The 24,355-nt window shown below is 43.8% G+C and overlaps 3 protein-coding genes across 3 annotated transcripts in view; 2 read left to right on the top strand and 1 right to left on the bottom strand.

Moving 5' to 3' along the window:
- Window positions 1–4,991: 4,991 nt before the first annotated feature.
- LOC6527114 (discoidin domain-containing receptor 2) overlaps window positions 4,992–24,355 on the top strand; it is a 74,140-nt gene continuing 54,776 nt past the window's right edge. The window contains exon 1 of the mRNA XM_002088171.4: window positions 4,992–5,244. The gene's annotated coding sequence lies outside the window, so the exon portion shown is untranslated. The remainder of the gene's footprint in view (window positions 5,245–24,355) is intronic.
- LOC6527116 (arylalkylamine N-acetyltransferase-like 2) lies at window positions 7,809–8,784 on the top strand. The gene has a single exon (XM_002088173.4). It carries the CDS (start codon window positions 7,852–7,854, stop codon window positions 8,500–8,502), a length of 651 nt encoding a protein of 216 aa, XP_002088209.1. The 5' UTR covers window positions 7,809–7,851; the 3' UTR covers window positions 8,503–8,784.
- Window positions 15,231–19,673, bottom strand: LOC6527115. The gene is made up of 2 exons (XM_002088172.4): window positions 16,504–19,673; window positions 15,231–16,446 (listed from the first exon to the last, which is right to left on the bottom strand). The coding sequence occupies exons 1-2, from the start codon at window positions 16,595–16,597 to the stop codon at window positions 15,776–15,778; spliced, it is 765 nt and encodes a 254-aa protein (XP_002088208.1). The 5' UTR covers window positions 16,598–19,673; the 3' UTR covers window positions 15,231–15,775.

The raw sequence follows: 24,355 nt of genomic DNA, 5'->3' as shown, positions 1-24,355 counted from the left end.
TGAGTGCAGCAGTAGCTGCCAATGTCCCGGCCCTTATTGATTTTGCAATTTATCACACGAACTTTTTGTTCTTCAGCGGAAACGGAAATGGCGTAAAAAAGTGGTCACGGCTAATGGCATCATAACCGTACATCAAATATTAATGGTTAGAAAACCCTCCCTTTTCATGTCCACAGTGTAAATGTGATGGTTTCGGTTAAGTGAGTATATTTTTATTTCAAAATTTTTGGAATTTTTGAATTTCATATCTATCTTGTTCTACAACATGCCATTTTTCCAATCTGGAAGCCCTGAAAACGTGTTAATCGGCGCCAAGTTTACTTTAAAGTATGCTAATAGTCAGCAATAAAAAGAAAGATAAATCGAAAATGAAAAGTGAATAAAATATGAATAGTATTACTCCCTTATTTTTCTCTTTTATTTTAAGCATTTTGATGTACATTTATAAATATAGCTACGCAAATGCAGGCGAGGTGAGTAAAATCAATCGGTATCCTTTCGGCAAGGACCACTCATTGAAGTGTTTTTCGAGGCGCCCAATAAAGGACTCTCCAACAAGCCGACTCCCCAGCCCTGAATGGCACTCCAGAAGCCCCAAGAAAAACCAACACGAACAACACTGCGAGATTCAAAGTTTGCACTCGAAGTGCGTGTGAGGGGGAAATCGTGCGAGTGTTTGAGTGAGTGAAGTGCATGTATCGGACATTTTGATTAGCTTTGTGACTGGACGTCTGCCGGAAATGGAAATACAACAAAAGGGGAGCACTGCCCATCCCTGCCCTGAACTGCCCTGCCAGCAAGTGTAGACATATTAGTACCCAAAAATCATTACTTGCCAAATGAATAATCTGAAATTATTACCCTACAATATGCTGTGATTTAGGTGGAAAATTGCATAAGCTAATATGATTCAAGCTTCATAACTGGAAAATCCATCACCAAAAATAAATTCAACTTAGTTTCACCCAGTCAAAGTAGGCCGGAAGCGGACCGGAAATGGTAACGCCTCATCCATCGCAGCTACGGCTGTTCGAGAGCCTACATACCAAAATCGAAATCACACTGTTCGACTCATGAAGGGTCCTCGACAGCAGGTGGATGGATTAGGAGCAGGTGGGGCTGTTCGGGGGCTGATACGACAGGTGCCAGGTGCCCATGCAACTCATGGCTCCTTCATGGTCCGCCCAACCAGCTGATTCTGACTCCGGCTCAAGTTTGGCATGAAACAACAATAAATATCGCACCACACACTGAGCCCCTCTAAACACCTACCTCCTTTTCACCATACACACACACACCCACACACCCACGTCCACATGAATACCACACACACACGACGCAAATTGCTTAGCATACTTTACGGCTTCAATTGGCAATTGGCAGCCTTTGAATTTTGTTTTCCCCCCACCCAACTCCAAGCGCCCCACACCATTTCCTTTTCCGCTCACATGCCGCAGGCAGGGGGCTTTTGACACGAGCTGGTTGACGGCTTAAGGGGGATAGGGGGTTGGGGGGATTGTGGTGGATGGGGGCGGAGGTCGGGACAGCCCTAAGAACGCCGCCTGCCTGTCAGCTGACAAGTTGGCAACTTCTGTTGTTGTTGTCGGTTCTGTGGAATTCCCCTTTTTTTTCGCTCCGCGCACTCAGAAAAATTGCAAGCAACAAATTCGGAATCTAAATTGGCAAGAGAACACCGAACTAATGTTATCAGTATCTAGTTAAACTTCAAACATCGTAGTTTGAACTTTAAGGCGGGCAAATAAAGATAGAAGTCTTTGAAATCGAAATTCAATACACATGTTCTTTGAAGAAAAGGCACAAATCATAGACATCTTAGCACAAAGTGCAGGAACTTCTTTTATAAAAGAGGTTCACTGACAAAAAATGGTCAGCATCGTTTCTATGGCTCTTTCCTAAATTTGACCAATAATGCTCGTCACAAGTCCATTGTGCGACTGAATGCAACGCCGAGTAATATTTTGGTAGTTGAGTTGGCTGGTAGTTGAGTCCGCCGCTCCGAGTTCCTTCGACCTTTTCAATCGACTTTCAACAGCTTATGACACCCTGCCTTATTATGACCGTCATGGCTGTCAAAATGGGAACCCTTTCCCCAGACACTGTCTAATATCTTCATTAAGCCGGAGCGCTTGGCTGGCACCTTCCGATCCGCTCCGTTCCGTTCCACCTTTCCCAGCTCGCAGTTTCTATTTGTTTTTCCCGAAACCTCACCCGCAGTCGCACCTGAGCTCTTTTTTGACAGGCCAGACAGTTCAGGTGTAAAATAGTTTGCCACGTCAGGCGGCTGCGTTTCTGGCCGTCTATCTCTTTCTCCTCTTAGCCGCTTATTGATTTTCCACCTTCACAAATGTCAGGACAATCACTCTGACGTCTTGACTTCAAACACCCGCAAGCGGTCAGACGTATTGGAAAACAAAGGGCATGCCTCTTTTCAGTTTTTCCCGCTTTTCCAGTGTCTCGTCCCACGCGAGTTTTGCGCCAAGTCATTGATTTTTGAGATAAGGTGGTTGGGTGCGTCATCGGATCTGAAATCCTTTCTCATTTCACAAATCATTTTGCCTAATTGCTTTCGCCTTCTCAGAAATCCCTGATGGCCAGGAGTGACCCATCATTGAACTGCCAAGGTCAGTCCTCTGCGTATCGATTTATTGTATTCACATAGTATCATAAAGTTATGGTATAGAACCATAGGTTTCTGCAAATTTCTTGGAATGTTTATACCAATAAACACCAAAGCACATGAGTTTAATATTAAGCAAGTTAACTCATCTTTTTTCACGTAAACTTCTTCCGCAAAAAAGCAATCGCTTAAGATGCGAAAGATTATTCCCAATTGGCCAAGTCTGGGAGACAAAAGTTAAGTGTTCATTTTCCAATGCGCCGCTATCAAGAGCTTGATAACTTTGCAGACATTAAATCGTTCACGGTTTGCAAAGCGTAAAAAGAAAAGCAAACAGCTGAATGGAAAAACTTGTGATAAGAACTCTTGGCTCATGCTCGACATCAATCTGTTTTCCCCTTCTGCATTAAGTCAACAATTTGATATGCATTTTGTTTTGTTGCTGCAAACACATTGCTCTGGTGTCTTAGTGGGTTTTGGAATTTTCAAAGTTGCGTTAAGCCCCGGTGGTGCTGGAACTTCTGACAGCCGGTGATTGAATGTTTGGCAACGACATCGGGGATTAACTCGGCAGTTATCCTTATCAGCAGTCCGCTGCCACTGGGGCCATCCAGACGCTCACTGGCCAGACTTGGCCCTAATTGAAGTGGCAACTAACTTTTAAACTAATTCCCCATATGTTTATTCTGTAAGTGTGCCTGCGCAGATAGAAGGTAGGAAGTGTGTTTGTTATTGATTAATGTCTCAATCGCCGACTTTCCAATTTCTTGTGCATAATCTCTAAACGCAATTTATGCACATTACTTAGGGCTTTTAGTTAGATTGACTAAGCAGAGAAAGTAGAGTTTAAACTTGACAAAAAATGTTGTAAGCCGAACAACATTTACCTGCATTTGAAATGGCAAAATAAAATCAATGTACATTTTCCTTTTTGAAGGCTTTGCCTTGAGCTCTTGTGCATTTCTGTGATACATTTTAGCTTTGTATAAAAACGTAGCTATTGACTTTCCCGATTAAGTGAAATATAAATGAACAACTGGTTTCCATACAAATAAAGAAAATGGAAATTGAATACAATATTTAAAGATACAAATGCACATACGTATGCCCATAGGGCTTTCTGTCTGAATGTGATTAAAAAATGTCATAATCCAAAGCAGACCTCAATTATAAAATGGTTATATAAAGCATTCAGTGGCGATTAATATTTATTTGTTACTCTAATTGCTACAATTTAAGCACATTATTTTAAACTGACTTTCCGTTCAATGCGATTTTTTAAGTGCATGTAAGCGTACTGAAAAACCAAACAATATAGATTTTAGCATGTAGCTTTGAATAAAATGGTATTTTGCACTGTTTTTTAATGAAACCACTTTTTATTACACCTCTTTTCTTCGAGTTATGAATATTGTAAAGGTAGAAATGCTTCATTACTTTGTTGGTTGATAAAAGTTGAATATATTTCGCGGTGACATGCTGCTTTACTTTGTTAAAACTTAAAAAAAAAGTTAAATTCGCTTCCGTTCAGGATAATTAATTTTTTCGATAGCCCGTTGCAATTTTTTCCATAATAACTCTTTTGCGGGTCGAAAACTTTTGTAGTTGTTTACATGACCCCCGACCCCCCGCAGAGTTGTGCTGTTAGGTTCCACAGCCCGGTATTTACCCTATGTAAATGCAAATGTAAATGTAAATGTAAATGCTTATCAACAGGCAGTCGCGCTCTTATACGCCGCTTCGTGTCGAAATAACGGGAGCCGAAGAGAGCGCGAGCTCGCTCTTAAATCGCCGAACTCTCCGCTACAGTTCAAGTTAATACAAAGTAACGTTGAGTTTGTTTTGTTTGTGTGGGCGGGCTGGGCGGTGAAAGGTGAAGCAGGTCCAGAAATGTAATCAATAATTTTAAATATTTAATGCGCCAGTCGGAGAGTTTTTCCAGCGAACTTGTGAAAATGCTTATTCTGTTTTCTAAAACTATCTCGGCAAATGTAACATTATGCAGTATTAAATTTTGCCTTTGAAACTATTTACCTTTTTACTTGTATTTACAGGCCAGAATTATGGACTCACCTGTGCCAGCAACAACTCACCTCCCCCCGCCCACTCAAAATCTGCTGCCACAGCAAATGCGATCCACATGCGAGCGAGTTTGCGCCAACCACAAAAGAGAGTGGCGCTCTTTTCACCTACTCTTACTCGCGCTCTTTGCGGCGGCAGGAAACGTCGCGCAAGGAAATCGCAAATGTTTCCTCTTTCGTGTGCGTGTGTGTGGAGTCCTCCGTGCAGGTGTGTGTGTGTGAGCGTGCGTGTGGATGACATTGTGGCGCTCGTTGGGGCAGCTCCAGTTGACGGGCCAGTAGTCGTTGCGAAACTTTTGCTGGAGCAACGCGTCGGACAAGTGGCGGTGTTACACCAATCGTCATCGGCTATCGTTCATCGACTATCGTAGTCGGTAATCGGCAATCGATTGTAGACTATCGTTATCGGCTATCGCGTGTGTCGACCTTGGCGGTGATTAGTGCTAACGGTAACTAAACCATGTGCAACGTCATCATGCTAGCATTGGATCATCCGCAGGACTCCAAACGCCTCCGAATGTCCAGGTGAGCCCATATGCCTCCCCACCCACTTTTTTCCACTCTGGTGAACCGCTGGCCACCCCGAAAGTTAACCTCGTTTGGCTTAAATGCAGTTAACTAAAGTTAAACGACGTCTCCTGTCGATTTGATTATGTGAAAATGAAAGTTATGCTTTCGTTTTTCGGCGTTTAGCTCATCTTAACGGGGCGATTTACGGTAATTTGTGTGGTCGGGATGAATCCAATAAAAAGTTTAGGAAGTAATTGAAACTAATTAAAACTATGTGCAGCGAAATATGCACCTAATATTTGCTAACAGCTTTATGAGCCCATTAAAGACCGGCCAAAATTTGAGGGGTAAAAGTTGGCGGCCAATCAAATTTGAGAGCTCCAACTTGTAATTAAATTATTATTTGCTCTTCTTCCACTTGCATAACTTAAGCCCACTAATTGCTTGTGCTCTTAAAACAATTTCAAACGGAGCTCATAAATTAAGTCTTTAGTATTTTGCCATATCCATTGGCCAGCAAATTCGACTTAGCTTGTTACATGCCAAAAGGCCATAATTATTGTGATTGTTAAAACACACTAATGGACGGATTATAGCTACTCACAGCAAAGATGTTGACTTTGAAGTTATGATAATCAAAAGGCTGATTAGGTGATGGATACAAAGCCCATAGTTCGGCTTTCCATAGTTCGATTTGGCGCCTGAAAACCCCGCAGGCATTAAGATAGCAGCGCAGATAGGTGACGCGGTGATCGTGGGAACGAACTTTGACCCCTGGCAGTGCATTCGCTTTTAATTAAATGAGAGAGCAGTGAGGACAGCGGAGAGGCCAAAAGTGACTTTTGAAATGGTCAGGCAGATAAAAGTGCAATAACTATAAAGCGGGGGTGGCGCAAACGCTATCGGTAGTCCGGTAGTCGTCGGATCCTGGGGGTCGTGGACTGGGCGAACCCAAACACGCACAAATTTGTTAAGCGGGTCACGTAGACCGGGAAATCCCAGGCCATCCCATTGCCATCACAGGCAGCCAGCCCCTCTGGGTGTTGTCATCAACACGAAAATAAAAATAGAAAATTAAACTTGAAACGCGCAAAATGGCTACAAATGCTCTTGCTCTGCGCTGTGAAAATCGATTTCAATAAACTTTAATTCGTTTTCGTTTTCCCTCTGAAGTCATCGGAAGTGGAAACCTTGAAAATGACGCAACAAATTAAATGCCAATAATTTAAAACAATTGCCGACTCAAAATACCAAGTAAAAGCAACCTTAAAAACCAGACCAAAGCGACCAGAGCGAGATAGCGTTTTGTTTATGGCTTTTAAATCTAATTAAATTGCCATAAAAACCGCCAACGGTATAAAAAAAAACACAGCGTTGCACGTAAAGTAAATAAATAAAAAATTTATTTGAAACTTTAAAAGGGCTCAACGACTATCAAGCCCATCAAATAATTGGAAAAGACAACAAGGGGGCGTTGAATGCAAAACGGCGATAGGCAACAAAGGGTTAATGTGGTGCAGTAAGTGCGTGTGACAGTCCGCGAGGGCAAACTCAAAAGGGGTTGATGTAAATTGCACTAATGACCTGCATTTTGAGTTTGACAAGCGATTCATAATTTAGCCCAGTGATTCGTCGAACAGAAGGTGGGAACTCAGCCACCGACTTGTGTCGCATTGAAGCACGCAAAACGCAAAAACGAATCCCTGCCTTAAACCTGTTCAATTTCATTCACCGACCACTCATCGCTTGGCGAATTATTCACCATTTGAATGCGAATTCGCCAATTTCAGACCTCAAGATAACAACTACTCAGAGTCGACTTTTGGCCATGTTTCAGAGGCATGTTTAACCCATATACCCACGATCTTAGTAGCGATTTATCCAAATGAACAATCCATGATCTTGGCAACAACACGCCAAAATGATTTAATTATCACATTTTATGTTTGATGTACATATGTGTCTTCAGTCGCAAAAGATTTAAAAGAATATTTGTTAGCGCTTAAAAAAGGAAAAGAAAAACAGAAAATCCAGTTATCATAGCTTGAATCGAAATTATATTTAAATGCCGTCCCCAAGTTTATTACCCACCAAAAAATACCTGTCTTGAACGACCCATTATACACGCGATATAGAACGATTAAATTGAGTCTAAAGCTGTGCAATCTACACTCGAGATCTTAATAGAATCTACCTGCAAGTAAACAGCTACATATAACGTTTCAAAGAATTAGCCCCATGATAAGATCAGTACAACGAGACTTACGGGGTCTCATATGAGCCAAATAATGAGTCGTCTTAATCAGGTGGCGTCAATCAGACCGCTAAATGGTTTGAGATCATTATTCACACGCTCAGAACAAAAAAAAAACTGGTGTCATTCAACCTCGGGGTCGCTTGTTTAGCGAACATCATTTTCGAAAAAAAGCTTTGATAAGAGCAGTGCGTCGGGTCAGTGGGTGGTTGGGTGGTGAGCGGTACTGGGAGGAGGGCCCCATATTCGTGAAAAGCTCAGAACGAGACGATGGCAAGCTCACTGCTCACTGTTCACTGCATATATATAACAAGTAAATTGCGCTAAATTTCTCTCAGTCTCAGTCCGCGAACGGGGCACTTGCGAAGATGTCAGCGATCAGCATACGCGCCATGAGAATGGAGGACTTCGACGAGGTCGAGGCCTTTCTCGCGGAGCACTTCTTCAAGCAGGAGCCGCTGATGCTGATCCCGCAGGAGGACCCCAAGCAGAGCGAGGTGATTCCCGCCGAGGCAGAGCTGCACCGCTCGCTCATACCCCAGGATCTCTCACTGGTGGCCGTCGACGGGGAGCGCATTGTGGGCGTCGTTCTGGCCGGTGAACTGGTGCCCGAGGATCTGGAGCGGGAGTACCAGGAGGCTGAGCACAAGGAGGCGGTGTGCCTGCTGGACAAGATACACAAGTTTCTGGCCGGCATCGAGCGGCAGGCCAACATCTTCGAGCACTACGGTGTGAAGCGGGCCCTCTACCTCTACATGCTCGGTGTGGACACTTCCGTGCGGCGCCAGAGAGTGGGCACCCGCCTGGTGGAGGCCACCATTGAGCTGGGTCGCCAGCGGGGCTACCCCCTTGTGACGTCTACCTGCACCAACATGAACTCCCGGCGCCTCATGACCGCCCTGCACATGGAGTGCGTCCTCACGAAGGATTACGCGGACTACAAGGACGAGCACGGGGAGATCGTCCTGCAGGCATCCGAACCCCACACCTCCGCCAGTGTCGTGGCCATACGACTGTAAGAGTAGGAAAGTAACCAAAGAATATAGAACCACAGCTGAGGTATCAAATCATGTTGCAAAATGCATATGTAGGTAGTCAATATATAATAAAGGGAGGGGGAATCGTGAGAAACTGAACCGAATTCGCTAGATAAGAAAGCTCTGTTTATCTCTAGAAATTGTAAACAACATCATATCGCATTCAGTTCCAGTTTATAGATAATCAAATCATAATCATAAGTGTTTGTTGTTGACTTCTAGGGTGTTTGCAAATAAATAAGTAAGTTTTCCATTAACCAAGTATTTCCCAGAATTGTTCCATCGAATCGTAACTATGCGACATAAATCACTTTTGAAAATCTGTCCGATTTGTCTGTGCGATTTAAAACGTGGGATAAGAAACCCTGCGCTTTGCTTTGGCCCAACATGAGCAGTTAAAGTCGTAAACGAGGACAGCCACATCTTCCCCGTCGAGTGCCACATCCCACGAACTTTGCCCTCCCATTAGCTCGGCCTTGCTGCGGACCCACTCGCACTTCCACACTCCCAGTTCATCGTATTTCATCTTCTACGTCCATTAAAGGGACGTAGCACTGTTGTCGGCACTGTGGTTGCCCTGCTCTCATTTTTCCGCTTTCGCACTAAAAACTAATTGTTGTTTTATTGTGTTTGTAATCCAATCCACTGGCGGAACGCTAGCCACATGCGATGCAGGCGAAAACCATATATATGAGATACACATGGGCGAGGGATTACTTCCCATCTTCGTCTTCATCTTATCTGTGATTATACACATAAAACATATGATGACATAACATGTGCGTTGTTTTGGTTTCGATTGGCTGTGAAGGCTGAGCAGAATTATGGTTCACATTTGGCTACCTTGAGCAGTAAGCTTTCTTTTCACGCTAATCAAGAAGCTTTTCAGATATTTGGCTCTGACAAAACATGGAAGCTGTGACAATTCTCCCAGATACTTTATATATGCCACCGAGTTCCCTCGGTGAAGGCTTACCGGAAGGGCACAAGGTAGTTACCAACTAGAGGGATTAGCATTCGGTACATAAAATTTGTCGAAAACATAAAAATGCATTTTTGAGTAAGCTTGTGAGGCTGGAACTGCAGCAGAATATTTTGGAATGTAAATGGAGTCGAGGGAGCCCATTGGAATGGGTCCTTTGGGTGGCCAGACAAAGTCCTGTCTGGTTGAAAATTCAGCAAACAGACCAAAAACCAACGTAATTTACATGTCTGCAGGATAAGTTCGACAAGAATCGAGCGGTAGGGGAAAATCTGAGGAAAGTCAGAGGGATTTTCAGGACCGCTTGGACTGAACCGTCTGTTTGCCATGTTTCGCCAGACTAGTAACAGTTGTTGCTCACCCCTGACCCCCAATGGAAAAATCTCGAAAGGAGCTAAAAGCGCATAGTCTGAAATATGCTTAATCAACATTGAAGTTTATAATGTAGAGCAATCGATTCACAGTCATCTTAGCAACCCTTTAGGCAGATTCTCGGAGGCTCAACTTTTAATTAAAAATGGTTGAAAAAATGTTTGCAACAAAGTCGCCGACATAATGCGGCAACATAGCCTAAAAAGAAAGCCGCTGGCATGGAAAAACATCCACATCCCGCAGTGGAGGTCACTGAAGCCATGTTAGTCCGGCATATTTGCAAACCGCCACAGTTTTAGGTGCACTGAAATTTTCTCCAAATATTTGCGCAAGTGAATTTTTGATTTATGCTAGCAGAGCGTGACCTAAAAATTTTTTCATACTCTGCCAAACTAATTAAAAGTGAAAAGTTGACATTTTCTAGTTGAATTTTTGATTTATGGCGCGAACTTTCCAACCGCAGCGAAAAATTTAATGAAAATTCAATCAAAGTTTGCGGCACTCTCCGTGAGTTCTGATTATTTTGCGGCACGGAAAACTTGCAACATATGGCTGCCCAGTTACCCACTTGCCCCATTGCCCAGCTGCCCTGTATGACCCGACCTCTGACGGTTTTGTTATTGTTTAAGTGACCCTAATGAAGATTAATTTAGAACAAGTGCTACACACTCTGCGTGAGCGTTTGTGCAGCCGATTGTCTATTAAAAGGCTGAAAAAAGCAAAAAAATGAAATCTCGTTTATATGACATACCAAACAAGATGTTGTATGCATCTACCTAATATATAAAAATTTGAGATTTTTTTGACCAACAATAGAATTTTAAATCGGTGTCTATCTCATCCTTTAAATCAGGGTCTCTTGATTTTATCTGGAGAAAATTAATTGATTAAGCAATTTCCGTAGTCAACTCCGTGGGGAGCATATATATTATTTATTTATACGAGGGAACTATCCCAATTCATGCTTTCTTAATTAATGAAAAATATACTCGGCAAACGGTTATGCCCATGCCTAATTTAAATATTCTAAAATACCGATTTCGATTTCGGACAGACTTGGCTGCCTACACAATGTGTAACAAGTTTAACGAATTCCAACTAAGTAGTTTCAATTCGGCGCGTTTATCTGATTTTCTTGAAGTGGTCAGTCTGCTTCCACGTACTTTTTACCGAAACTATGAATATTTATTTACAAAATGAGCCTGCTTGGGGGGCCAAATATTTTCATCAAGAAGTAAAAACGAATTACATGAATATTCAGGTTTATAAATTTAGATATGGGCAGCTGCTTGAAAAAATGTTTGTGTTTCGTTGCATTTTTCGAATAGAGAAGTGGAAAAAGCAGTTGTAAGAGAATAAAGATGGCAATCTTAATAACAGGGTACGCTAAAATAAAACACCCACATAAATTTTAGACTAAAAACACACAACTAACCAACAGTAAGCAAACATGTCAAACTGCTTGTAAGCTTAAAAATCGATTTTAAAATTTAAAAAAAAAACATGTGAGAAGCGAAAGGGAAACTGCAGTAAAAATATTAATAAACCGAAGTGATTTATGTGTCTGCTGCAGTGCGGTTTAGACTCGACCACTTGAAAAACGGCTCAAACCATGGCCAATCCGATCCATTCAAACCACTATCCGTAGCGGTTTGTGTTATCCTGGGCCGTTCATCTATATATGGATATAGATGGGTCCTTGGTCCTGGCCACGATTATCGCTCCTACGATCGGTGCCTGCGCAACAGGTATGGCCAGCAGAATCCGCAACTTTGGGCCATCGAAGTATCGATCTTGGGCAGCGGGCGTGTGCATGACAAATGCCCTCTGATTTATTGACGCACTGAGTGAGTACCTCTGCCTGTGTGTCGGCCTTGGTCACGTTCTTTGTCGTCGTCGGCCGACTTCAAAGGGCCGCGCCGCCACCTGCTGGTTAATAATAGAGGTACCATATTGTGTGTGTGGAAGGGGAAAGGGGTTTTGTACGTTATGGATGTTGGACGTTGGGAAAACGAGAATAAACGATATAAATAGCCGAGAGCACTACCATGACTATCGCTTTCTTCACTGACTCGCTTTAAAGTTAAATAGTTAAAGTTAGTTAAATAGTTAGTTAAAGATAAAGATATACGAGTATTGCAATTTTCATGGATTAGCAAAAAATCCTTTATCGACAGCAGATGCAAGCGAATTTATGCTAAAAGTTTAATTATCCATAATAATTAATACTCATTTTTTTTTGTGACTTTGCCATTTTAGTGCCTATCATTTTTAACCATGGTATTGTCTGAATATTGTGACTTTATTAGTGCCCCAACTCATTTTTCGTATCGTCTATCTTAAGCTGTTACACTTAACACTCAATCGAGCGCTTATCGATCACACAAATCATATTGGAATGTTCGAAGTGAAATTGCCACACAGAAATCAGAGAAAGAGGAACACAAAAGCAAGCAACAAACATTTTTGAAACGATAAATTATGAAATATAGAGAACTGGGATGAAAAATTAAGTTGGCGTGAATGCAAGTCATTTGTTATATTTAGTAGATGGCATTAGAGATTCCAGTGAGTGGTTGTCGCATTGTTTATGACTGCTTAGTGGCTAGTCGCTGGCCTCAAACATTTCGCGTGTTTCGTCACTACGCGGGCTGCACTGCTACTCACACTACCTTCTTCATTTTACTGAAAAAATAAATTGCTGTGTAGAGCGGTATAAGTACTTTCCGTTGCTGTTTATAAATGTTGCATAATGATTTAAAATTTCAATTTGGGTTTAATTTTCAAAAGAAAAGCTTGACTTCGCTGATGCAAAGCTGTGAAAAAACGTAACTTTAATATTTTAAAATCTAGTTTTTTGAAATGCGCTCACATTAGCTGAGGCAATATTGCCGGCTCTTCGAAATGCTAATCATTCCGCAAATTAACATCCCGCCTACGGGAGCGCACAGTTCCTCGCTTTACCATAATATATGAAAACTTTCTAACCTCAGACAGACACACCCGCATGAGCAGAAACGGAGGCACAAACACAGACACCCGATTACCGCGCCGAAAACGAGGAAACAAAATGGAAAGGACCCTGCTCCTCGCTTCTAGCTCCTCGCTCCGGCGTGGCCATATCCTTTTTCCCTGGCTTTGTGCACGAAATGGCAGAAACGGGATTTTCAAACATATCGCATATACAAAATGCAAACATGTCTGGCAAACACAAATCCCATAAATGTTTTGTGCCCCCCCCTGGAAGGGAAGTTGGAGGGTTTTGTGCTTTCGAATGGGTGGGTGTACTACGGTAGTGATAAAAACTTGCAAAAAAATATTTTCATATGTGAAAATGTGTAAAGTATAAAACTTGTTCTCTACCGTTTGTGGCTGCTGGCTTTCAGGGCCGATTCTTTGGCGTTGTTTTGCCTATTCCCATCCTATTTTCCAGTTTGTTTTTTGCTTAGTGTGTTTTGCCACACTCCTAGCCGCTTTTTTGCACTCCTCTGTTTGCACTATGTGAGCATCAGGTGCTGTGGCAAAAGAAATTACAACAAATCCATTTGTAAAATTGCAAACCGAGACCGAGGCACCTCCTCCGCTTATCCCGTTGGCTTTGATGGCCTTTTCGGGTTTCTTTTTCGGCCAGAGGATGGCAATGACTGGTTTTCCTGCAGGATGACAGCCCGCAGCAATGAATACTGTTTTGGCAGCGCTGGTGGCCAAAAAACTCCGGCCATAATATAATTTTATTACGGCTCTACCATAAAACAAAAGTATTACTATTAATTGCAGTAAGTTCTGGCAAGGGGCTTATACTCGTATTAATTTAACTGCTATAGTTAGTCAAAGGTTTTGATAATATTATGCACTGCTCGTCTTTAGATTTCAGCTACGGACAGCGGTAGATTTATTTCGATCTGCCACTGGGATCTTGCCACTGCCCTTCTGCCACAAAGTAACCAATTAGAGGAGCAGGTAGAGCTCCACCCCTTCTCGCCCAGCTGGCCCCTGTCATTATGGACTCAAAAATCAAGACGGGAGCTACTCACTCGCTGCCTGTCATTTGCCTGTGCCAACATTCATCTTACTAAAGTTTGCACAGGCTCCACCAAATCGCACTACCCACAAAGCTTTTCTGCCAGAGCATTCCCCAGACTCAATCCCAGTGCCGGGACATTCGTCAATTTGTTGGCAAAAACCAGCCAAAGTAAAAGCAGAGGTAGCAGCCTCGAATCATCAGAGCAGCGTCTCGAAGAGGAGATACTCTTTACTAAACTCAACAGTACGCTGTTATTTGAATATTCATAAAATCCACTTATATTCATTCATTTTTATCACCTCATGTTAAGAAATTAAGTTCAAACTTTGAAGTCTTGATGTTGCTCTACATGCCATTTAGAGGGTAACAACTTTTTGGTACGTTCCAAATCGAATATCTCGCAGTATATACCTGGTAAAAAGGAGGGAAAAAAATGGAAATGAACATTTTTCGAGCTACTCTGGATGCAATGGCAGCTTGGATATAAATTTTCAGCAGTGCCCCAGCCTTGCAGTCCAGGTCCACAGTCCGTAGTCCGTAGTCCGTAGTCCGTAGTCCACCCCATCTCGGGTTGCTACACCCCATTTTGCTCCTGGTCAGCAAACTACACACGTCAAATTTCAAACAAGTTCGCCTGCCGCAGGACATGCAACAAACGGCCAACTTCCAGACACAGGTAGGTAGCCGGAAAAAATGCTGCCAACAAAATGTAGGAGCCATGTTGCCAGACTCCGGCGGAATTTGCGCCGGAGTGGGGAGCTCGACCCGGAGCCGGAGCTGGAGCAGAAGGAGAGCTGGTGAGCTGAGAAGCAGCTCCTGCAGGTACAACACCTGGCATCTTTTTTCCCCAATCCCTGCCCCTCCATCGCCTTCTATCTTATTTCACGGCAACAATGGAAACGGGCAAACTGGAAACTGCGGAGGCTGGAGCAAAGGAATTCCAGAGCTCAGGTTTATGCATAGCTCCGGCACAAGCAACCCGAATGCGAAATGCTTGTGATTTAAGTTTAAAGAGCCGTAGGAGAGGTTTAAGGTCAACAGAGTTTATTGCTTAAAACTGGCAGAGTTGGAACTGGGAGATGGGCCACCCCTTCTGGCAGATGAATATTATTAAGGGTTCGGTGGTCGGTCTGCAGACTTTGAAAAAGCTTAAAAAGCCAGCTGGGCCTGCTAATTAAACGAAAACATTATTACCATTTGAGAATTTAATCTAGCAGACATAATATTTTGAGTCAAGTATTAATTATGCCCTATTACTAATCCAAGCGATCATAAGATAGATGTGGTCGCCTAAGTCTGGGTCACCTAACTGCCACATTTTCGCCACTCCAATTGAAACCCAACTTTGCAGCGAATAATTTCAAGTTGTCTACCTCCGAGTTTGGCCATTGAGAAAGTTTTCCGGGTGAAACAATAACTGCAGCTGCTCATCACGCCCAACTTCTGCCCCAGAATCCAGAGCCCAGACTTCAGACCCCAATCTCCGCCCATCACCGGTGCCACCTGTCGTTGGAGGCAGGCAGCTCCTCCTGGTTTTTGGCAGATCCTGGCTTACTCCTCCTGGTTGGGGAATTGCAAATAAATATTTCAACTGCAGTTGCAGATTATTTTAGTGCTACGGCAACTGGGAAAGTCGTAACAATGCAGAATGGCAGCAACTAAGGCAAACAGCTAGCCAGGTCCGGAGTGGCTCCTCTGGGGGCCAGCAACTTGGCTTAGATTTCTCCGGGGACCTATGATAAAGTGCTCCCCATAATGAAGACAAAATACTGAGCTGCCGAGTGGAGCCAACTTTATGGGGTGTTTTTGGGCAAGGTGCCCGCTATTTATTCAGCCTCGCACAATTTCAATTTGTATCTGCTCTCGTGTCCGTTCGATTACTTTCTGTTCAGATTGTAGTTCCTCAGATAGATGCCAGCCAGTACCTCCTGGATGCGGCGACGTCGCTTGTCCTGCATCAGGATGGAGACCAGGTGCTTGGGACTCAATCCCCTGTTGCTCTGGCGATCCAGCGCATCGATCTCGTCCTCGCTGATCACGTCCTCGTCGCGATCGTCGTCAACCTGGGTGATCGGTCCATCGGGCAGTGGCACCTCCGCATTCCCCTCCTCTGCAGCGTTGACCACCTCAGAATCGTCCTCGAACAGGCTTCCATCGGCCAGGTCGTCCAGGTTGAGGCCCTGCAGCAGATCGGAAATGGTGGGCACGAAGGCGCTGCGCCGCGAGCTGGTGGAGTTGGAGCTGTTGGAGGAAGATGGCAGGTAGATGCCCTGCATGTTGTTGGGGTTGATGATCAGGTAGGTGGGTCCTCCACCCACAGTGTTCCAGTCCATGCCGGGAAATGGTGGCGGAGGACGGCTTTGCGGTGGTGGTGGTGGCGGGTAGTACGGGTAGTAGGGATAGTTGGGGTTGTGATGGTGGTGTCTATCCGATTCCTGATTCGAGCTGGGCTGCTGCACTATGATGATGGGCTGCTGGGAGTTGCGGTGGCTCTCCTGGTCGCCGCGCTTAATGTTCCACAGCAGGCGCGGAACGATCTTGGAGAAGGCTGCCCAGAAACAAGTATCGGATTAGAATCCTCTGGGTTGTGATCGAGATGTCTTACCATTCTCCTTTCTGTTCTTGCCACTGGAGGAGTGCTGGGCCGCACAAAAGGTCACAAGAGCTGCGAGAAGAATCAAGACGCTAAGGGTTCTCATGGTATGTCAATCAATAGCTTCTAGAAGTGACTGTGCTCTTCCACTGGATATCTATTGCTATTTATACAAAAGAATTACATCTGCTGAAGGTTCACTGCTAATTTCACCGCCTAACTAGGTGACTGGGCACACTCGCAATTTATTCATATCAGCTCGTAAATCAAATTTGGCCCAACGCACTGCTGCCTCACGTTTATTACACTCGTAAAGTGAGTCATTTGAATGGACTCACGGGTTTTCTTTCGCCCTCGGCCGCTTTCATGATCGATTTAGCACTAAGTAGTCTTCGACAGTTTATTTCAGATGTGTGTACTTTCGGTCCCCCCGGGCGCTAATGTGTTTAGTTTATAGTCGTCGTCGATGTAGATATTTATGATCTGTGTACAAAGGCCGGCAGATTGCCGATCGGATCTTTGCGAACTGAATTAGAGGACATTAGCCCCAGCATTAGATACATTGAACTTGGGGAGCGTATAGAAAGCTACGAGTCTCGTTTCTAAGAATATAAATAGGGGAGTAATGTTGAATCATAGGTAAAATGTTGTAGAATAAATAAAATTGGAAGTTACTCCAATGCGGATGCCATTTGATTCGCCATAATAAATCCATTTCCTGTTTTCGGACTGGGCAAACAAGGCCAATGTTAAAAGAGCAAATACTATCTGAACGAATATCCGTTACCAGAGGCGGTAAAAGTAAAAGTTGAGACCATTTCATCCTGTGCAATCAAAGGCCAAAGACAACAATAAGTCCTGTGTAGCCTGTGTAGCACACGAGGTAAATATTATTTAAGAAATCAAAACACGTAGCCTACACAAAGTACAAATCGCACTCAATCAAAATCACCTCAAGACCGCACACAGTTCCAAAGCTTCCCAGTTGGAATCCCGCCTTTCAGACGGAGCAGTTCGAGAAGCAGTCGTAAGTAAAAATAAATAAGAGGCCACAGGACTCGAGCTTGAGAAGTAGAGGGGCATTGGCAAACAGCAACAGGAGCCACAACAGAGGACCCAGAAACCCAGCACAGAAAACTGTCATGTACGAGGATTTAGCAGATTTAAATTCTATTAGGCCGGGCCAAAAGGCAGGCGGGAAAGTGGGTAAATAACTGAAGAAAAACTGTGCGCAATCTTTCTCCTGCAGAACCCATGGAAATCGCTCTGCGAAACTGACATTCTATATTGACCACAGGCCGTTGGGCCAAGAGATTCTCTTGGTCTTGTGTTTAACTCGTACATTTCGGCTTTTCTATGAAATGAATAGAAATTTATTTAGAGCTTTCAATACTGGCTAATAGAGTACTAACAAAATGAAGAGCCTGTGCAGCCTTAAATTAAATTACTTCTCTGTCAATGATCTGGCCTGCAGTCTTATCAGACAAGGTCTACAGTATTAATTGCACAACATTTATTGGATATCCTTACCTATCTTTTATGTATTTTAGATTTTGTTAAGACTGTAAAGTGTGTACTTCCAAATGTGCTTTAATTTTTAACTTCTAGTTAGCATTACCTAATCAGCATGTATCTTACGTAGAAAAGAGGTCGCCATCCTTTTTATATCCTTGAACAAGATTTACATCACTTTAAACTCATCAGCTCATGATAGCCAAGCATTACGCAGCCCCTATTAAAAATGATTTGGGCCAAAGCAGCGTCATTAAATGGACGTTGCGAGATAATTTGGGCCATCAAAGCCTAAAACCCAGTGGTGTCCAAGTGAGGGGGTGGTTATCCTTGAGGCCTCGCAGCTCCACCTCCAGCACCACCTCCAGCTCCGGCCACTTAGCCTACATTTGGAGCGGCCTGTGTGCAAACATTTATCGATTGCCGTGACAATCCAATTCGTTATGCTGAAATCTACGGGCTCCCACAGGCGTTCCACCAGTTTTAGAGCCACTGGAGGAAAAGGGCTTTGTGCGGGGAGCTCTGTGCTCCGGCAAATACGAGCTACAAACGGCACAGGGACTGCACCTGGCTAAGCAGGATCCACCTCACTGGCACAAATTTGCATCTGCTGTAGCATTTTTAGGCAAATTGACAGTTAAGACGGAACTGGACCATCCCCAGTTCAAATAGTGGGCGTAGCAAAGCCTTCTGCCGCAGAAGGACGAGTGTTTTTGTGGTGACTTTTCAGGTGGTGAGGGGACCGAGGAACTCTCTGCTGCGTTTTGAGCTTAATTAAAGTTGTTGTGGTTTTGGCCAGCATCCAGTCGTGTTAATCTCCCTCATGCTCCAATGGCTGTAGATTGGGATAAGTGAAGGATTCCCTGAAATGGCCAGGCAATCTGTTGAGTCCTTCGCCAGGACACGAGCTTCAATCGACAGCCAGTAAAGGCAACGCAAATCGTCCATTCTAGCACTATCGAACCAAAACTTAAAGTTATTGAAGAAGTGAAAGCCTGTTTGTTTATTCGCGCTGATTGTCACTTATTTTGATTGATGACATGGGGTTAGCTCTAAAAAATGTTACGTATCAAGTTTGGCAACACAGCACTGATGTCACATCCTCCCGCAGTCGAAATGGCTTATCACAATCCAATTGCGAATCCCTGTTAGCTGCAAATACATTTGGGCCTCAGCTGAAGCTGAGCTAGCATTTGCACTACATGCCGCAGCTGCGACTGCTGATCCCAGATCGAAAAAGGCATTTCCCTCCATTTCCTGCTCGCTTCCTCTGTGTGTTTGTGGGTGTGTGTGTGTGTGTGTGTTTTTGGGCACAGAGAGCGCTTCTGTCGCACTGCCAATTCACTTCCGGCGCTGGACAGCCTTGCTTAGCAGCGCGCACACACTGCGAGAAAATGTGTGCGGGCTGTGGAAGATCATCCGGGCTCAGGGCGGAAAATGAGCCACTGATTTTCGCAGTGTGCCGAGTGGAGCCACTCAGCAGCGCACATTTTCGGCAGCACGCTTTTCCGCTTTGCCAACGCTGCAGGAACGAAGCAGGACCACGCCCCCTACCACCCACCACCCACTCGACCTTCCTTGGAGACGGAGCCTCGGCTCACTCAAGTTCAATAAGGATTTCCGTTTCAATTCGTGCGCAGCGCCTGCTTTCTGCTGCTGTCCATTTTCATTTATCGAATTTTTTACTTTGACGACCTTTAGGCCCCAGGCCCATACTTTTTTTTTATACTTTTTACACTTTTAGCGCCATCTTAGCCCAACCCCCAACCCACGACCACCCACTGCTGGCATTATTTATTTATTTTTACTTTGTGCTGATTTCATGCGTTTGCCCAGCGACTTTTCGGCGTTGCTCTTTGTGCTTGATTTGCTTTCCAATTTTCAATGTGTCACTTTATGAACACGACCATTAATCAAAAACAAAAAAAAAAAAAAGGCTGAGACGGTGGCGTTGGCTACGAAGGAAAAGTGAGCCAAGAAATTATTGCTTAAATAAGCGTGTTTTACCCCGGTAATGGACAGGACCTGTGAAATGAACCGACCACAGAAAGGGTCTGAGTTGGCATTTTCCCGCTGCTCTTATTGATTTTGCTTTCATGCGTCATTTGCGCGGACTCTGCTTTGCATGCCACGCCCCCTTGCTCCAGGGCCCCCAATGCCCCAACGCCCCTCGGTTGGCGATGCAAAAGATTTTCGCGAGCTCATAATTTATTGTCCTCAGCCAGATCAGCAGCACGTTAAATGACTACAAATCAAATTATGGCTTAAGTCCGAAGTCAAAACGAAGTGATCAGGGAAAAGAAAAACGTGTTTCTCTTATTATTTTCAAAAAATACAAAATATAAATGTTGTATTTCCAAGGTGCAATCATCACGACCTCGTTGAGAAGAGTGTTTGCTTGATTATAACCCACAATCTTGAGTATCGCATAAATACTAACTGGAAATCTTTGTGAAACTACACCACCTAGTAAGATTAGTAGTATCTCCTCACTTTGTTTAAACAAAACATTAATCGCTGCCAACGATCGTGAGGTGAAGAACCTCTTTTAGAGTGTGCCTTATATTTGAGATTCTGATACGGTTTATTGGAAGTACTTTTGGCTAGAGTAGTAAGTAGTAGAAGTCAGTAAAGTAAGTAAAATGCATAACTACATATTTTCATTTATTCACCAACAGTTTTTAACTTTGCTGCGACATCTCTATTTCAACTGAATTACTCAGAAAATACCTAAATATAGCCATTACAATTTAGTTTCCTAAGGCCCATTTAAAAATCCAGATACGCAAGTGCTATAACATTTAAATCAGACTCAGCCAAGAAGCTGTGAGGTAGGAAAAACTCAGCCAGCGAGACGAAGACATTGCAATTTCAGCATTTTATTTCAAGTGTCAAGTGTCAACACGAAAATGATTAGATAGGCGTTGCCAACCAATAGGATTTATACCCTCACCCCCCCTTAGCATCCCCACCGACAAGGGGCGTGCCCCAAAAAAAGGAAATAAGAAATCCCATTACTCGGTCGGACATTCAGACATGGAGGAAAATGAGGAAAAACAGAGAGACAATCGAGGTAGTGTCAACGCCAGCTGCGACCGGAAAGTAACCCACCTCCATTCTCCCGTCCGGCTTATGGTGCAGCTTTGATTTCAAAATATTATGATGACTCTTTAAGTTACAACCGCGCAGAAAGGCGTTCGTGTTGATACTGAAATCATTTCTGGCTGCAGTGCAGATCCACACCCCCTACGTCTGCCACGTCTTCATCATTCTTATTTATGCATTTTTATTTCAAATTCGCCGGTATTCATTCCCTTCCTAACTAGACTGGCAACCACCCACTCCTCCTGCTCCGCCGACGGCGGGTTTCCAGGGATTCGGTGTGGGGATGTGGACAGGTGTTTCTTGTAAAGTTGTGTTTCCTCCGCCTCCATTTCCATCTGCGTCTCTGCCGCGGAATGCGTGTGTTTTTGAGTGGGCGGAATCCCGAGTCCCACCTTCTGTGGACCATTTCGCAAGCTCCTCGAAGTCTTCCGGCGAATCTCTTTCATTTCTGATGGCTTGGGGCAAAGGTTGTTGCCTTTATGACTTCTTCTCGGCTGCGAGGCAATTTGGCATTTGTCTGGGGCCTTCGGATGGTTTATGTTTCTGCCATTGAGTGAAAATTTTATTGTAAGTAAAAGTAAAGATTCGTGTTTAGCTGTTTCTAGGTAATTCCCTAATTTGTAATGGGCAAGGATAAAACGCTTTTATTTAGTTTGTTTATACGATTTCTGGTCTATTGAATTGTGTTCTCTAATTTCAAAAAAGCTTTGTTTTCTATTAATTTCAAGGTAGACAACCACTTTCTGTAGAATGCATAAATGTCTACTAGCCAAATAATATAAAACCAAAAGAACGTATAAATTGTAAGCCTTCGTCGCGTGTTTTTCCCTCTTTTTACCTCCTTGACCAGCTGCATTTCCGGTTTTCGTTCTTTTTGCGTTGTAACTCAACTTTCGGGAAGGTTAAGGTTGCTAGACATTGAAATTAAATACGGCAAAATTGCGCTGCAATTATGCGGTGTCGGAGACATTGAAAAATTATGGCTCTGGGAATTTCTCGTTTTGCTAAGCGAAAGTTTCGCTTCCACCGCCCTCCGATGATTTATGTTTATGACTCCGTAAATGGAAAAGCTCTGGGGCTATGGCTATAATAGCACTATTCGGCCAACTAAAGGCTTTCGTTTGTCAGAACACTAAGTGTTAGTAAAATTCCTTTCAGATTCAGTAAGGCATTTTACTAGAGCGTTTTAATTTGAGACCATGAAGTTGCATTGTTATGCAGCCACTTGCTATTAAAGATATTGTAATGTTTTCTGTATTCGCAGCAATTTTAAGTTGTGAATTCATTAAAGCCAAGCAGCAGACGGGTAATGCATTCTGCAATCTGTTGCGGACAAAAGAGGGCCAGACTTCCCATCACGCCATTCATATGGTTTTCTATGCCGAGTCTCCACCGTACTGTACCCCCAAACTCCCTCCATTTGCAAGTTGCAAGTACCTAGTTGCTCGTATTATTTTCGCACTCCGTCGAGCTCCGAAAATTTCCAAACGCCGCCAAGTGAGTCACTAAAAAGTTGAGTTTTATTTGCCTTTCCAGGCACAACGCGTAAATTATTACACTTTCCCTCCGTTTCCAGCCCCTCAGCAGTGCATTCGAGTTTTTTCCTTCCATTTGGCCCGTGGATGTTGCTGTGTCTCCACCATTTAATTGCCACATGCAACACATGTTGCCGACGTCGCCGACGGCGGCAACGCCAAAAACCGGCGAAAAAGGAAAGCTTGGAAAAATTAATAGACACAAACCATTTAAACCATTTTTTAATTTGCCCTTTGTGGGCGTCGGGCAACGGCATCCGCAACAATAACATTATGAAGGCCCAAAAAACGGGCAGCGTTGTGGTGGCGGGACAATTTTTTAACTTTCTGCGGTCCTAAAATTGCATGGCAATTGTGGGTAATGTTATGGATATTTTATGTGGGAAATAAGTAGATCCAGACGATTTGGGTGGGAGATGCGAGACGGCAGGGAAATGCTGGATGATTGCACTGAGGCAAAAAAGTGAATAGGATACATGGAACCACTGGCAAAGCCATGAAATGAATTTATAACCACACAAATATTTTTAAATAATTGTTACCTCTTTAACATGCAATAACTGCTTAACTCTTTGTAGAATTGAGGAAATATTTCTCATTAATGATAATGTTTATACTAATATTAATATTAATTGTTGTGGCTTAGAAATGTTAAAAATCCAAGAGCTGCCGAATACAAAACAGCAGTTGAAAAAGTAGGTAGTGATTATCTTACATCAAAAGTAACAGCGATTTGATGGTCGAGATGACACTGCCAAAAGTTGTAATAGACGGCAATGAATCACGATGTGCAGTAGCGTTCGTCCAACATCTGACCCTTGGCCATCAGCAGGTCACTAACAATTTGGAGCACTCAAAACGAGGCGCCTCGCAAGCAAGTTGTTCGCCTTCGCTTTCGTCACATGCAAATTGGCATTCGCTGTGGCAACAGCTACCGGGCAAAAAAACAGAAATTTCCAGACCGCGGGCCAGACCATTTGCAACTCCAACTGGAGTCCACATCTCCGACCAGCTGCCACTCTTGCCCCACTGCAACTGGGTGGAAGAAGGGGGAGCTGTGGAGCTGCGAAGTTGGCGTTAAAAGGCCGCCCTGTGGCCATAAAAACTATGCACGACCACGACTACGACTGCGACTGCGACTAGGGGCAGTGCACTACTGCTGCTCCACTCGCTGTGTGCTCAAGTGGTATTGTTGGTACAAAAAGTGTATGCCTTTTATTTTTGGCGACTTTGGCGACGAAAACCAGAAAGCAGCGATACCAACAGCAAACCAGCGAAACTGCGAAACAGCACAACAGCAGCTGAATTGCGGCACATTTGCAACTTTGCTGCCACTTCCACTGTCAAGTTGGCGTAAAATTTTTCATTTCGCATATGAAAGGAAGTGTGGGCGCCAGTTTTTCCACATCCATACCGCCCAACCAACCGCCCCTCAATCTCCCTCAACTCCCTCAACCGTCCTCATTGTCATCATCTGGCAAAACTCCCCCAACTTTTCATCTGCCGTTTTCATTTCACATTTTATTAATTGCTCGAGTGCATTTTTGCGTCGGCGAAATGCCTGTGAAAAATGTTATTTCTGTTTGATGGAGCCTTTTGATCTTTTCCCCTTGGCACTGTTTAAGAAAATTAAAACTGTCAGACCTAGAAGTTTGCTCACAGCGTTTTTCGCCACTTAAGTCACAATTCGGCGGTATAGTTGGGGCAAGGAC

The sequence above is a fragment of the Drosophila yakuba genome, chromosome 2L (assembly GCF_016746365.2).
Source record: "Drosophila yakuba strain Tai18E2 chromosome 2L, Prin_Dyak_Tai18E2_2.1, whole genome shotgun sequence".
In the NCBI taxonomy this organism is placed as follows: domain Eukaryota; kingdom Metazoa; phylum Arthropoda; class Insecta; order Diptera; family Drosophilidae; genus Drosophila; species Drosophila yakuba.
The sequence above is the reverse complement of the archived record's forward strand: the minus strand, read 5'-3'. Positions and strand labels throughout refer to the sequence as shown.

Coding starts and splice junctions, on each gene's coding strand:
- LOC6527116 (XM_002088173.4), top strand. CDS start 7,852: ATGTCAGCGATCAGCATACGCGCCATGAGAATGGAGGACTTCGACGAG.
- LOC6527115 (XM_002088172.4), bottom strand. CDS start 16,597: ATGAGAACCCTTAGCGTCTTGATTCTTCTCGCAGCTCTTGTGACCTTT. Junction 16,447..16,503: donor CAAGAACAGAAAGGAGAATG/GTAAGACATCTC, acceptor GTTTCTGGGCAG/CCTTCTCCAAGATCGTTCCG.